This window comes from Melanerpes formicivorus, unplaced genomic scaffold, assembly GCF_026170545.1.
Source record: "Melanerpes formicivorus ecotype bairdi unplaced genomic scaffold, bMelFor1.0.p_v2 SCAF_23, whole genome shotgun sequence".
Classification (NCBI taxonomy): domain Eukaryota; kingdom Metazoa; phylum Chordata; class Aves; order Piciformes; family Picidae; genus Melanerpes; species Melanerpes formicivorus.
This window is the reverse complement of record NW_027142375.1, coordinates 3,464,991-3,477,543: the sequence shown is the minus strand read 5'-3', so window position 1 is coordinate 3,477,543 and position 12,553 is coordinate 3,464,991. Positions and strand designations below refer to the sequence as shown.

The 12,553-nt window shown below is 39.8% G+C and overlaps 1 protein-coding gene across 8 annotated transcripts in view; it reads right to left on the bottom strand.

Annotated features, from left to right (window-relative positions):
• The window catches only part of TBC1D5 (TBC1 domain family member 5), a 331,491-nt gene that overhangs the window by 68,294 nt on the left and 250,644 nt on the right, over window positions 1–12,553 (bottom strand). For all 8 annotated transcript variants that reach the window (XM_068152338.1, XM_068152339.1, XM_068152334.1 and 5 more), the window contains one exon: window positions 11,057–11,163. In XM_068152338.1, coding sequence (XP_068008439.1) covers window positions 11,057–11,163 — 107 coding nt within the window. The remainder of the gene's footprint in view (window positions 1–11,056; window positions 11,164–12,553) is intronic.

Genomic DNA, 12,553 nt, shown 5'->3' with positions numbered 1-12,553 from the left:
CTTCACACACACACATTGTCTCACACAGGCATTCCATGACAAGAGATCAGCATGTGAAAAAAAAAAGACAAGTGGAGTTTAAAAATATTTTGGTGACTTGAATGAAAGAAATTTGCAGCTGTGTGTCTTGGCTTCTTGTCCCAGTCAACTGGAATGTTGGTTGTTTTTTCTTTCTTTCTTTCTTAATAGTTTTAAAGCATATTGTGTTTTAGCAGGTAGCTCAAATCCTACCAAATTAGCTATTATCCACATAAAAAGACTCAGTCCTGCCAACATTCAAGTTCATAACCTGAGTGAAAACCTCATCTTTCCTCAGCAAAATTGCTTAAGTACCTTTTAAATCTGCCTGTTAATTTTGTCACCTATTTTTCAGAGGGACCCTTGCCTTTAAGAAGTAAATTAGCTAAATAGAGAGGTATAAATCTGACAGCGTTCAGCCCTACCCTGTGACAGATTTATGCTCTGGCATCTTGCAGCCCTGCATGGTTAGGAACAGGAGTTTTACAACATTGTGGAGGAAAGATCCAGGAATTTGAAGGGAACACACAGCAAGTCTTGCTTTAAATCCTGGAATGCTCCAAATTATGAGATTTAAAATATGACATCTTTATGTACAGAAAAGCTACCACATTATGGTTTTATTGGCACTCGTTTTGGACAACCTGCATAACTCACTGATGGCTTTGTGAGTAATGCACTTATCTGAAGCTTAGACTGATAAACCCCTTGTACACAGACCTCATATACTGGGGAAAACCAAGAACATTTTAAGGTGCCATTTGGTTATTTCTGTTATGTGGAATGAAACACTAATTTGTACTTCATGTGTAATGTGTTAGTTTAAAAAGGGTCCCAGGGGAGTGAAAAAGGCTCTTTCCGAGAGCCCCATGCACAAACACAGCAAAAGGAAGATGATGTCCAAGTCTTTTCCTCTGAAATACAGATAGAAGCTAACATCCCAGTGCTGCAGGACAAGCAGCCACTCTCATTTTGGATTCCAATATTGAGGATACTGCAGAGACAGTTGTTACAGGTTGGACAAGATGATCTTGAAGGTCTCTTCCAACCTGGTTTATTCTATTCTATTCTAGACATTTTGATCGCTGCTGTTCCTTAAAAAGGCATCTGCAAACCTAGATCTCCATAACAAGTTACAGCAAAGGATGAAATGCACCATTCCCATGGCTAGCTAGAAGGTATTTTGCTGTTTCAGAGAAGTGTTCCCCAAAGCAAATGTACTCATATAACTTTGTATACAACAAGACCATATTAATACTTGCTATAAAATATGTCGAAACACCAGCAGTACATCTACATGGATATCAGAAGACACTGAGCCTCCATTCCATCATAAAAGACTGGATATGATTCAGTAGCTCATATTTTACACCTTATTGAAAAGTTATTAACCTGTTTTTACATAACACAGTGTGTGTTTTGCAAATTTCAGTCAAATAAATAAATTATGATGCAAAGAACTTTTGATTAGGTAGAATCAAAGTGCTTTAAGTGTTTTAAGTGCTTCCTTTTGATAAACTACCTTGCAAACTAGAAATGATTAATTGAATTGTCAGGTTGCATATAAGAGGAACCATAATCACCTCACTCTAACACTGTTAAATACATTTTATTAGTGTAATTTTATAAATAACATCATTAATCTTTAGGAGAGGGTCAGTAGCTTTAGATGAGTTTTTAAATAGAAGTAACCCAATCATTTGAAAGAAACAGCCCCAAGAAATTCACAGGCAATGAGTTGTATTGGTAGCGAAGGTAATTAAGAGCTTCAAGTGCCTCAGCTTCTTGCTTTATCATCAAGTACAATTAGAACTGTTTTACTTTGCTACTAAGGACATGAATTTGCTCAAAGAGAATGAACAGTTAAAAGTTTTGTCTTCCAAAGAGAACTTCTTTCCTCTCTAAAGTTCTTGTTCTTAACATGACTGAGTTTATAAACTCCCAGTGAATATTACCAGGAGCTCTGATCCCCACTCCTTCCCTCTGTCCAAATTCTCCCCAGTCATCCCTTGGGCCTGAACATGATGTTGCCACAACTCATGCCTTCAGATTAATAGGGAAGACACCTTGACAAAAAGCATTAACATGAAATCTTTACAGAAGACTAAAGATGTGAATGTTCTCACAGTCAGGAGTGGACTGCAGCAGCATCTTGCTCAGTCCTACACAGAGCTGGGACAAGTCTTTGTATCTGCACCATGTTACCTGCACCACAATTTCTACTCCACTATTTAGGAGGGTGTATTTTGCTTTGTATTACTCCCCACCATTTTCCTGTTCATTTAAGTGCAACATCTGCTTAACTTTGATACAATATGAATAGAATAGAATAGAATAGAATAGAATAGAATAGAATAGAATAGAATAGAATAGAACAGAATAGAATAGAATGGAATGGAATGGAATGGAATGGAATGGAATGGAATGGAATGGAATGGAATGGAATAGAATAGAATGGACCAGGTTGGACGAGACCTTCAAGATCATTGTGTCCAACCCATGGACCAATCCAACACCACCTAATCAACTAACCCGTGGCACCAAGCACCCCATCAAGTCTCCTCCAGAACACCTCCAACGATGGTGACTCCACCACCTCCCCAGGCAGCCCGTTCCAATGGGCAATCCAAAAAACTGACCTCTGTATACAACACTGAAGAGAGAGCAATACTGGAAACAGCATCATTGGCAACCCAAGAAAACTGGTTTTCTCCTTCAACTGATGACTACACTGTTACATATGATGCTGAGGAATGAGGACTTGGAAAGATGATGACTAATCAACTTGCTTGCCAAGATCTTTTCCTGAAAATATTACTGCTGAGGGGGGATTTAATAAATATTTCTAAATATCTGAGGGCTGGGGGTCAAGAGGCAGGGGATAGGCTCTGCTCAGTTGCACCCTGGGATAGGACAAGGGGCAATGGAGAGAAAATACAGCACAGAAAGTTCCACTTCAACATGAGGAGGAACTTCACTGTGAGGGTCACAGACTACTGGACAAGTCTGCCCAGAGAGGTTGTGGAGTCTCCTTCTCTGGAGACTTTCAAGACCCATCTGGATCCTACAACTACCTGAAGGGGGGTTGTAGACAGGCGGATGATGGTCTCTTCTCCCAGGCAGCCAGTACCAGAACAAGAGGACACAGTCTCAGGCTGTGCCAGGGGAGGTTCAGGTTGGATGTTAGGAAGAAGTTCTATACAGAAAGAGTGATTGCCCATTGGAATGGGCTGCCTGGGGAGGTGGTGGAGTCGCCGTCATTGGAGGTGTTCAGGAGGAGACTTGATGGGGTACTTGGTGCCATGGGTTAGCTGTTTGGGTGGGTTGGATTGGTTGATGGGTTGGACACGATGATCTTGAAGGTCTCTTCCAACCTGGTTTGGTTTATTCTAAATAAATAAGTTTATTCTTTCCTGTGTGACCTGTGCTAGATTCCATGGTCCTGCTCTGGCAGGAGGGTTGGACTCAATGATCTCTTTGGGTCCCTTCCAACCTCTAACATCCTGTGAGCCTGTGTGATGTCCAGGATTCTTTGAAGAAGATGACAATTTTATGGCAGGTCAATTAAATGGTTAATGCATCAAAGAAAAATGCAATGAACTTTGAGAGAGCTGGGCAAGTTACTGTACCATGACCACTGACCACAAAGAGCTGTTAAAAAAAGATTTAAAAATGCATAGGTGCACTGGGAATGAAGGGTTTGAAACAAATGGAGAAAAATGAAGAGGATTTTTAATTCATGCCACACTTACTATTTTTATGTGGTACTATGGCAACATGGATATTCCAAGTAATTCATCATTAAACGCGTATCTGCCTGTCATACCTTATTCTATTAATGAAATGCAATAACTCAGAATTTGAAGCCATAATTCTTAAAACAAAGCATAGCTTATCTCCTTGGAAAACAGAAGGTTCTGATTTGAAGAACATGAACATAAACAAAGAACAAGTATCATGGCCTTTACAGGCAAAGCATGTGCAATTCTTGTTTGTATATGGCCACCTGAAAAAGCTTAGCATGCAGTTAAGAGAAAAACCACTGATTTAGTGCATTTGCCAATGGGGAACTTAGATTATCAGAATGCTTGGATTGAAGGAATTGAATATGGTTATAAAACCAGAGGGCAGTTTGAAGATTCTGACATGGTTTTGTTAATAAAACAATCTACCTCCATTGCATTAAACTCCAAAATCTTAATCTCTCAGCAATTATGACACATAGATGTTCTCTGTGAGTCACTGGAAGTAAAGGCATGGTAATTTGTTTCTAGTAATTCCTTTCCTCCCAGATGAAGAAACATGTACTCAGCATTCCTAGAAAACCTTGTTTCCTTTCTCAGTCATGTCACCTGTCAAGGAAACTCTGCTTTCAAGTACAAGTGACCTTACTTGTACTAACCACCAGCTCAGACTGCATTACCCCAGTTTCCCGGTACTTGCTTTTTGTGCACTCCAAGCCCTTAATGCAGTACTGCAAATATCCTGAATTATTATTCACATTCTTCATGATGGAAAAGAAACAAACAAGGCAAATGTTTGTTAGAGCCTCCCTCTCCCCCTTGCTGGCATCCCTCTAACAAAATGGACTCTGAACCCCAGCAGTACCTCTGTGCTGTAGGTACAAATTAATGAGTTGCTAATGCCCAAAACACTGCCAAATCCCAACTTCTGATTGGCTGCAATCTGGTCATTAAAGAGAGGTAATTAATGCCAGATTGCACACAAAATGCTAACAAACAAACAAAACAACCCCAAACCTGCTTTTCTCCTGCCACAAACAGCAAAACAAACAATACTGACATAACGGCGGCTTTCAAAGGACAGTTGCAGCTCTGCAGCAGCACCTCAGTTAATGAGTGTAGAGAAAAGAATTCATCTGAAGGAGAAGAAAGTGAAACTCAACAGCCTTTCAGGCACATGAAACTAGCTTGGAGAAAACTCTGAGAAGGTGGCAGCTACTTAAGAGGAAAATTCAGCTGAAAATAAAGGTACAAAGAGTTCGGTTGGAAATTTCAGTAATGTGTTTTTCCCCTTGTCACTTATTGCTCAGATTGTGAGGAGCTGGAACGCAGATTTCTGTGACTAATCGTTATATGAGTGATCATGACCATACATTACTGCTTAAGTTTGCTGGCAGTGTCTGTTATTTCAGTCATGATGAACTAATAATACCTCTTTGAAATGTCATGTAGGCTTCATCATGGGTTTAGCTGGAATGTATTATTATTACACGGCCACTTTCGGTGTCAGCAAATAGCTTAAAATACAACGCTGAGAAAATATCAACAGCAGTAGCTAGAATATTATTAGCATAACTAAGAAATTAATTCCCCATCAACCGAGCCCAACAACTTCCTTCCTTCCTTTCTTTGAATCAAGGGGCTTAAGATAAAAGGTGTCTTTGCTGAAGGAAGCTCCTAACCGGCTTGCTCAACAAACAAGAGTAACACGCCGTGTTAAAATATCTGAAAGCAAATTTGTTCTACAAAAAATATTAGGAATAAATATAGTTAGCTTGCAGGCAAGGGATGGTTGTGAGATTCTTAGCATTGCACTGCCAAAACTCTAATCTTCCATACAGCGCTTCGGTTTTCTCATAAGTCACTGAGATAAGGTTAGCACTTCGACACCCAACAGTATACAAAGAAGAACACCCAAAGATGAAAATGACTTTGCTTATGTTGCTGTATTAGAATTTTATTTGCTAAAGGGTGAAAACAGATTTGCAAAATTCACAGTTAACTTAAAACAATAGTTTTAAACCTTTTATTCCTAGCCCTGGCTGCCTTCAGGAAGGAAGGAACATCTGGTTATTTAAGGAACACAATATGTTCACATTTTCTATGACTTTTGTTTCTAATTGGGTTTTTAATTTTTTTTTTTTTTTTTTTTTTTTATTTGAACAAGTCTGGTTAGAACTATGGTTTTGAATCACTTTGTATTTTTTCCACTGCCCTGTATCTGCATCTCTGCTTCTTCATTTTGCAGCATTTGCTCTGAAAATGAACAGCGCTCAATGGTTTTGATAAGGAAAAAAAAATGAAAACTGGCCACTTGCAGGATATTAAATACCCAGAGACAGAGGCTCACAGGATGTTAGGGGGTGGAAGGGACCTCCAGAGATCATAGACTCCAACCCCCCTGACAGAGCAGGAGCATACAATCTAGCACAGGTCACACAGGAACACATCCAGATGGGGCTTGAAAGTCTCCAGAGAAGGAGACTCCACAACCTCTCTGGGCAGCCTGTTCCAGTGCTCTGTGACCCTCCCAGTGAAGAAGTTCCTCCTTATGTTGAGATGGAACCTTCTGTGCTGTAGTTTCTATCCATTGCCCCTTGTCCTATCCTGGGGTGCAACTGAGCAGAACCTGTCCCCTCCCTCTTGACACCCAGCCCTCAGAGATTTAGAGTGATTGCCCATTGGAATGGACTGCCTGGGGAGGTGGTGGAGTCGCCGTCACTGGAGGTGTTCAGGAGGAGACTTGACAGGGTGCTTGGTTGCATGGGTTAGTTGATTAGGTGGTGTTGGATGATAGGTTGGACACGATGATCTTGAAGGTCTCTTCCAACCTGGTCTATTCTATTCTATTCTATTCTATTCTATTCTATTCTATTCTATTCTATTCTATTCTATTCTATTCTATTCTATTCTATTTATTAAATCCCCTCTCAGTCTTCTCTTCTCCAGACTAAGAGACACCTATAGTAAATCCTTTCTGGATATATACAAAAAGCCCTTTCCTTGTTTTCTCCTTTGACATACACACACTTTTACTAGCCCATTCTTCCATAAGACCTATGTTTATGTTCAGAAGGACTAGAAGTGCATAGAAGTTACTTTCATATAAATAATTGAGGTAATTATCTGTTCAAAGATTAGAAACGTGAAACAAATACTCTGCTAAGCAGGTTAACTTTATCATCCCTTGCAAAGACAACAACACAGGGTCGAGGTTCTCGTTCTACATTCTCCTCAGAACTGGAGATAGCCCAAGACAGAAAAGGCTGAAATTCAATTATTCTGCATTGATCATACTCATGTCTGTAAAATTAGTATCTTTCAGGCCCCTCTTCAGAGGCAGGTACTTCAACTGGTTTTCAGCTGTTAGGGAGAAGTGTATTTCTCTTCTGTGGTACTGGACTATATCAGGAATGTGGTATCTAAAATGTCCTCTCATCCCAACTGCCAACTGGGGTTCATAAATTGAAATTGAGAGTTGCTACATGCTTTAGATTAATAGAAAATACTAATTACTTGTCATATCATTGTTGTAACTGGATAATGCTAAGGCTTCTGCTCAAGTTTGATTACACAGTGGGATGGGAACTTTTTTTGTGTCCATCTATAAGAAAAGAAGGCCATCCATCTTTAAAGCATAGCTTTCTTTTCACATTTCAGTTGCTCTGCTGGTGATGACTGCAATGGCAGAGGCAAACAAAACATGACAGGTTCATCAAGCCAAAGTTTACCACTCCTAGTAGTCTACAAGACAAATAAGTAAGGAATAGTTTTGTCTCTTGTTAGATGAAGGTAACAGGAGAAATAATTGATGTTATTAGACGTGATCATTCAGATTATCTCCCCAATCAAAAGTTATCAATGCAAGGGCTGTATCAAGTCCACCTTAACTACTTCATCAATTACGACAGGATTGTTCCATCAGAACTTTTCAGGTTTATGTACATACCACCAACCTTTCTTAGCCCAAAGAGCCCTCAAATTCCCCTCAGTAGATTATTTGGCATTTGCCTTGCTGCAAAAAATTGGCAGATCCCTGTGTGTCACCGTCCACCACTTCTAAACTGCATTTCTTGTTCAGTTTTGATTTTAAGCTCCAAGGGGCAGAGAGCAAGCCTCTTTCAGGTATTGGGAACAACACTAAACAGTCTTGCTATGTTACACAAATAATGAAATAAGCCACTGGACCATGCAGCAGTTTCCCCCAGAAGAGAGTTCCTTGACTTCACACATTAAATCCCAAGTGAAATCTTGGAAGAGGCCACCCGGAACAACTCAGGCCTGTCTCAGGAGATCTAAATTGTACTGTGCCAAATGTAACTTCCTATTAGAAAGTAGAAGCTGCTGACAAAGAAATGCACAGGAAAACATCAAATGATGAAGAAAAATCATTAAACACTGGATTTGCTAATCATCACTTACAAGTTGCACTATTGACTAAAATCTCCTTGTCTTTTCTTTCAATCTCCATTTATCTGCTCAGGGAATTAAGGCAAACTGAATTATCTTTATGCAGATAAAAAGGTCTCATGATTTTCCCACTTATATTAGTATATAATCTGTGTACTGAAGTTTTGTTGAGTCTTCCCCTTTCATTTTGTGCAATGAAAAATTTTGATAGACTTAGAAAATTTGTATGTGGAGGTCCTACAGAATAACAAGACTTCCCCTTGAACACTATGTTAGATTGAAATAACACATAAGTGAAACTTAAAATCATGCCTAGGGAAAGATAAGAAACAGGTACAGAAGTCTTAGCACTGAAAATAGATTTCTTTTTCGAACCAGAAGCTTTTTCTTCCCCCCAGAGTGATCTTTTAGAACAATTTAACTTCCTTGCTGTAAGAAGTCCAGATCTGTTTATACAATCTTGACCCAAACATCCGATGTAAAATAAAAGATGGCTGGAAGTCCCTTAGGGCTCTTCATTGTCTGGAAATCCCAGCTTCCTAACCTGCAGAGTATTTTCTAAGCAAGTAGGTACAGCTCAAAAATGAGGAACAATTGTAATGAATCATATCTGACTTGTTGGAGAACAGCGAAGGGGAAAAGGACCTAAGGGGCCCCAGTGGGTGGGAGGTTGACCATGAGCCAGCAGTGTGCTCTGTTGGCCAAGAAGGCCAATGGCATCCTGGGGTGGATTAGAAGGGCTGTGGTTAGTAGGTCAAGAGAGGTCGTCCTGCTCTTTACTTTGCCCTGGTGAGGCAAAGTGTCCAGTTCTGGGCCCCTCAGTTCAGGAAGGACCTCAGGGAACTGCTTGAAAGAGTCCAGCACAGAGACACAAAAATGATTAGGGGAGTGGAACAACTCCAGTGTGAGGACAGACTGAGGGAGCTGAGGGCTCTGTAGCTTGGAGAGGAGGAGGCTGAGAGATGACCTTATTAATGTTTATAAAGATGTGCAGGGTGAGTACCATGAGGATGGAGCCAGGCTCTGCTGGGTGATGCTCAATGACAGCACAAGGGGCAATGGTGGAGGCTGAGGCATAGGAAGTTCCATGTGAACATGAGGGAAAGCATTATCCCTGTGAGGTTGACAGAAGACTGGAACAGGCTGCCCAGGGGGGTTGTGGAGTCTCCTCCTCCGGAGATATTCCAAACCTGCCTGGATGTGTTCCTGTGTAATCTAGTCTAGGTGATCCTGCCCTGGCAGGGGGGTTGGACTGGATGATCTTTCGAGGTCCCTTCCAGCCCTTAACATTCTGTGGTTCTGTGATATTTAAATGGAGAAGAAAAACCTAGCAGTCTTTGCATGAAAAAGCTTTAAGTACTGATTCACATGAGTGAAGGCAGAACTGCCTGAAAGACATAGCAGGAACTACATCCAGTATTTTTCTGAAAGGTGTTCAAGGCATATCTCAGAATGTTAATTAATAGGACACTGAGGCCTTATGAGCCTGATGACTTCAATCTGTTGGAGACAAGAGCATAAGGAGTGGAATAGTGATCAAGCTTCTTTCACAGGTTTATTTTTGCCCCCTTCAGCTGGTAGGGTCTCTTGTCTCTAGGATAATTCTGTGGACAGTTGAGTTATAAATAATAATTCTGTCTTTTAGCATACACTTCCAATAAATGACAGATTATATATTGGACTTATTTTGATGTCTTAGCACAAGTTTTCTCCCTCTCTATCTCCCCTCTAAAAACTCCTCTCTTGCTTTGCTAGGAGAGTCCATAACCAAACGGTGGGCAGCCTGATTTCATAGACTGCTGCTGAAATCTTGAGAAATATTCCTGAGATCTAATGTTACAACCTTTCTTAAACCCTGAAAAGATGATACACTTTACTTCTCATCATGAAAGAGATCTTTGTGCCCAAGAAGAATGAACAAAGCAGCGGTAAGGATGCAGATTGCTGCAGAAAACTGATACGGAAACACAGAGATAATTTTTTTCTTAATCCATAAAAGTGTAAACATTGGTAGTGAATGAAATGTTGCATAAGGCAGCCAGAGTGCAGAAGTGATGTATTTTTCACTTTCAAAGGTGATGTGCATCAAGATGAGGGAAATCAGACTTTAGACTGGCAGCCTACTAATGGCACATGCACAAAGACAGCTCAAAACCAGCAGCACAAACTCAGCTACCTGCCAAAGATCTGAGTGCTGCAAAGATTGCTGTGCACAGCTTCATCTAAAACACCTTCCCCACTGTACTGTGGATACTTGCTGTATGTTACATCCACACACATAGATGTCATTCTAATACAGCAAGAGGTTTGCTTATTTATTTATTTTTTAGTATGCATGCTAATCATATGTAGCATAAAAATTCTGAATTTGTGCATTTTATTCATGTGAATCTTTTCAGGCCATAACAGCAGACTCTCCTGCTTTGAACTGAAACCCATCACATAACTGTTATATATTGGGTGGGGGTAGTGATTTAAGGATTAACAGTGATTAGTTAATCTGCAGAAATCCCCTGAAGAGGTTTTACAGATGAAATTGCACAACAGTTTGCATACAGCATACAAGGTTACTCTATAAAATATTACTTTCCCCCCCCCAAAATGATTATGTGAGATGTGTATGCAGAACACCCAGCAACATAACCCTAAACATGGGCAGTTACCACATCTGGATAACCAGTAAAGTAGCAGGACAACATCCTGAGTAAAGGAATCTGGTTCTACTCCTAGTAACCAACTCCTTCCTTTTCCTTTTTCTTTTTCATTATGAAGAAACTTGAAACTACAGTTTAGTCCCCAAAGTGAAGGCTGTTATTAGCTTCATAGTATTTTGAACACTTTATTATAGAGATTTATTCCCTGTATTTACAAAGTCAGCATCTCACCTTTGGATCTCGGAGAAAAAGTGCTCTTAGGATGAGGGAGTGAACATCTCCAATAGGTGGATAATGCATCAGAAGTCCCAAACAGGTCTGGTAATTACTTGAAATCACTGCAATGAAGAAAAAAGAAATAAATTACTATCTTGATATTCCAAACCAGTACCTTTGCCAGTATGTTCATTACAGTTAAGATGTTAAGACTGAGCAGGTTCAGTATCATTAAGGACAGTCCTAAACCCACTACTGACTTTATGTCCTAGATGTTTATATTAGCTACAGATTTAGATGCCTAAATTTTTGTCTGTGTAGCTGGGCACCTAAAACCTGTCTGAGGTGATGGAGGTCAGGGCAATTCAGTCAGTGCAGCTTGAAGAACTTGACCTGCAGTCTGAAATGGACACTGACTTTTCAGACACACACAGACATTTAAATGTAAGTATGATGACTTGGGAGGGAAATTTTACCTTCAGTCCTGCTTTCATGGTATCTTTCCCTCACTCTGACAATTCTTTGCTGAAATGTCTTTACTGTTGTTCTTATGTACATACACACATACATGCCCACACACATACATGCCTATAAACATGTGCAAAATGATGTCCAGAGCCCCTTGTTTGCCTGGAAATCCAAAAAGATTTGTGAAATGTTCAGGAAAAAGGGAAATTCCACAATTGCTTATAAATATAATCCACAGTTCAATTTATGAGAATTTCTTAACTTCTCCAGGACATTTTCAGCATGTTTTGCAGAAGTCTGTAATTTGGTTATAATTGTGCTTGATTTTATCTGAGTCTATGCAAATATACTCTATGGATATTTGCTTGTTGTCATCTTTTTTTTGTTTGGTTGTGTTGGTGGTTTGTTGTTTGGTTTTTTTTGTGTGTGTCTCCCCAAATCAATCTAATTATGAGTGCAATTATTAAAGACATCTTTTCAGGCAGGTCTATGTAAACTACTTCATTTCTTTTGTACCATCTAAATCCCGGCAATCCATCTGCCACAGCTGTCAAAGCAATGCCTGTTAATGATGCTTGCACTCTGCAACACAAAAGACAGCTTCCAACAATACCAATTGCAAATAGATTTTAAACAAACTTTACTACTCTGAGAACTTTAGCTGGAGTAACAAAATATTTTTTCATTAATCAGGCCTCTACACTCCTCTAAGGAGCATTGCAAATACAAAAATACTTTGACTCAACAGAAGGCAAAATCAAGGATTGTGTTGCAGACAGGAAGATTTGAATGTTTTACTTTTTTCTTTCATGTGAATAAGCCTCACACCCTCCTGTACCTTCTCTCCCTGAACAAGAGGATTATGGGGAAAAGATGCAGGACTGGGAAAAATGAATAATTATAATCTGTGTAGGGAACCACTTTATCATCTTCATTTCCGTTGCTGATCCGACAGCTTGTAATTTCATACATCTGCTTTCATTTGTAAAGCACTCACTTATCCTACTCATTCTTTATCTGTTCTGCCTGTTCTTTTTCCTCCCC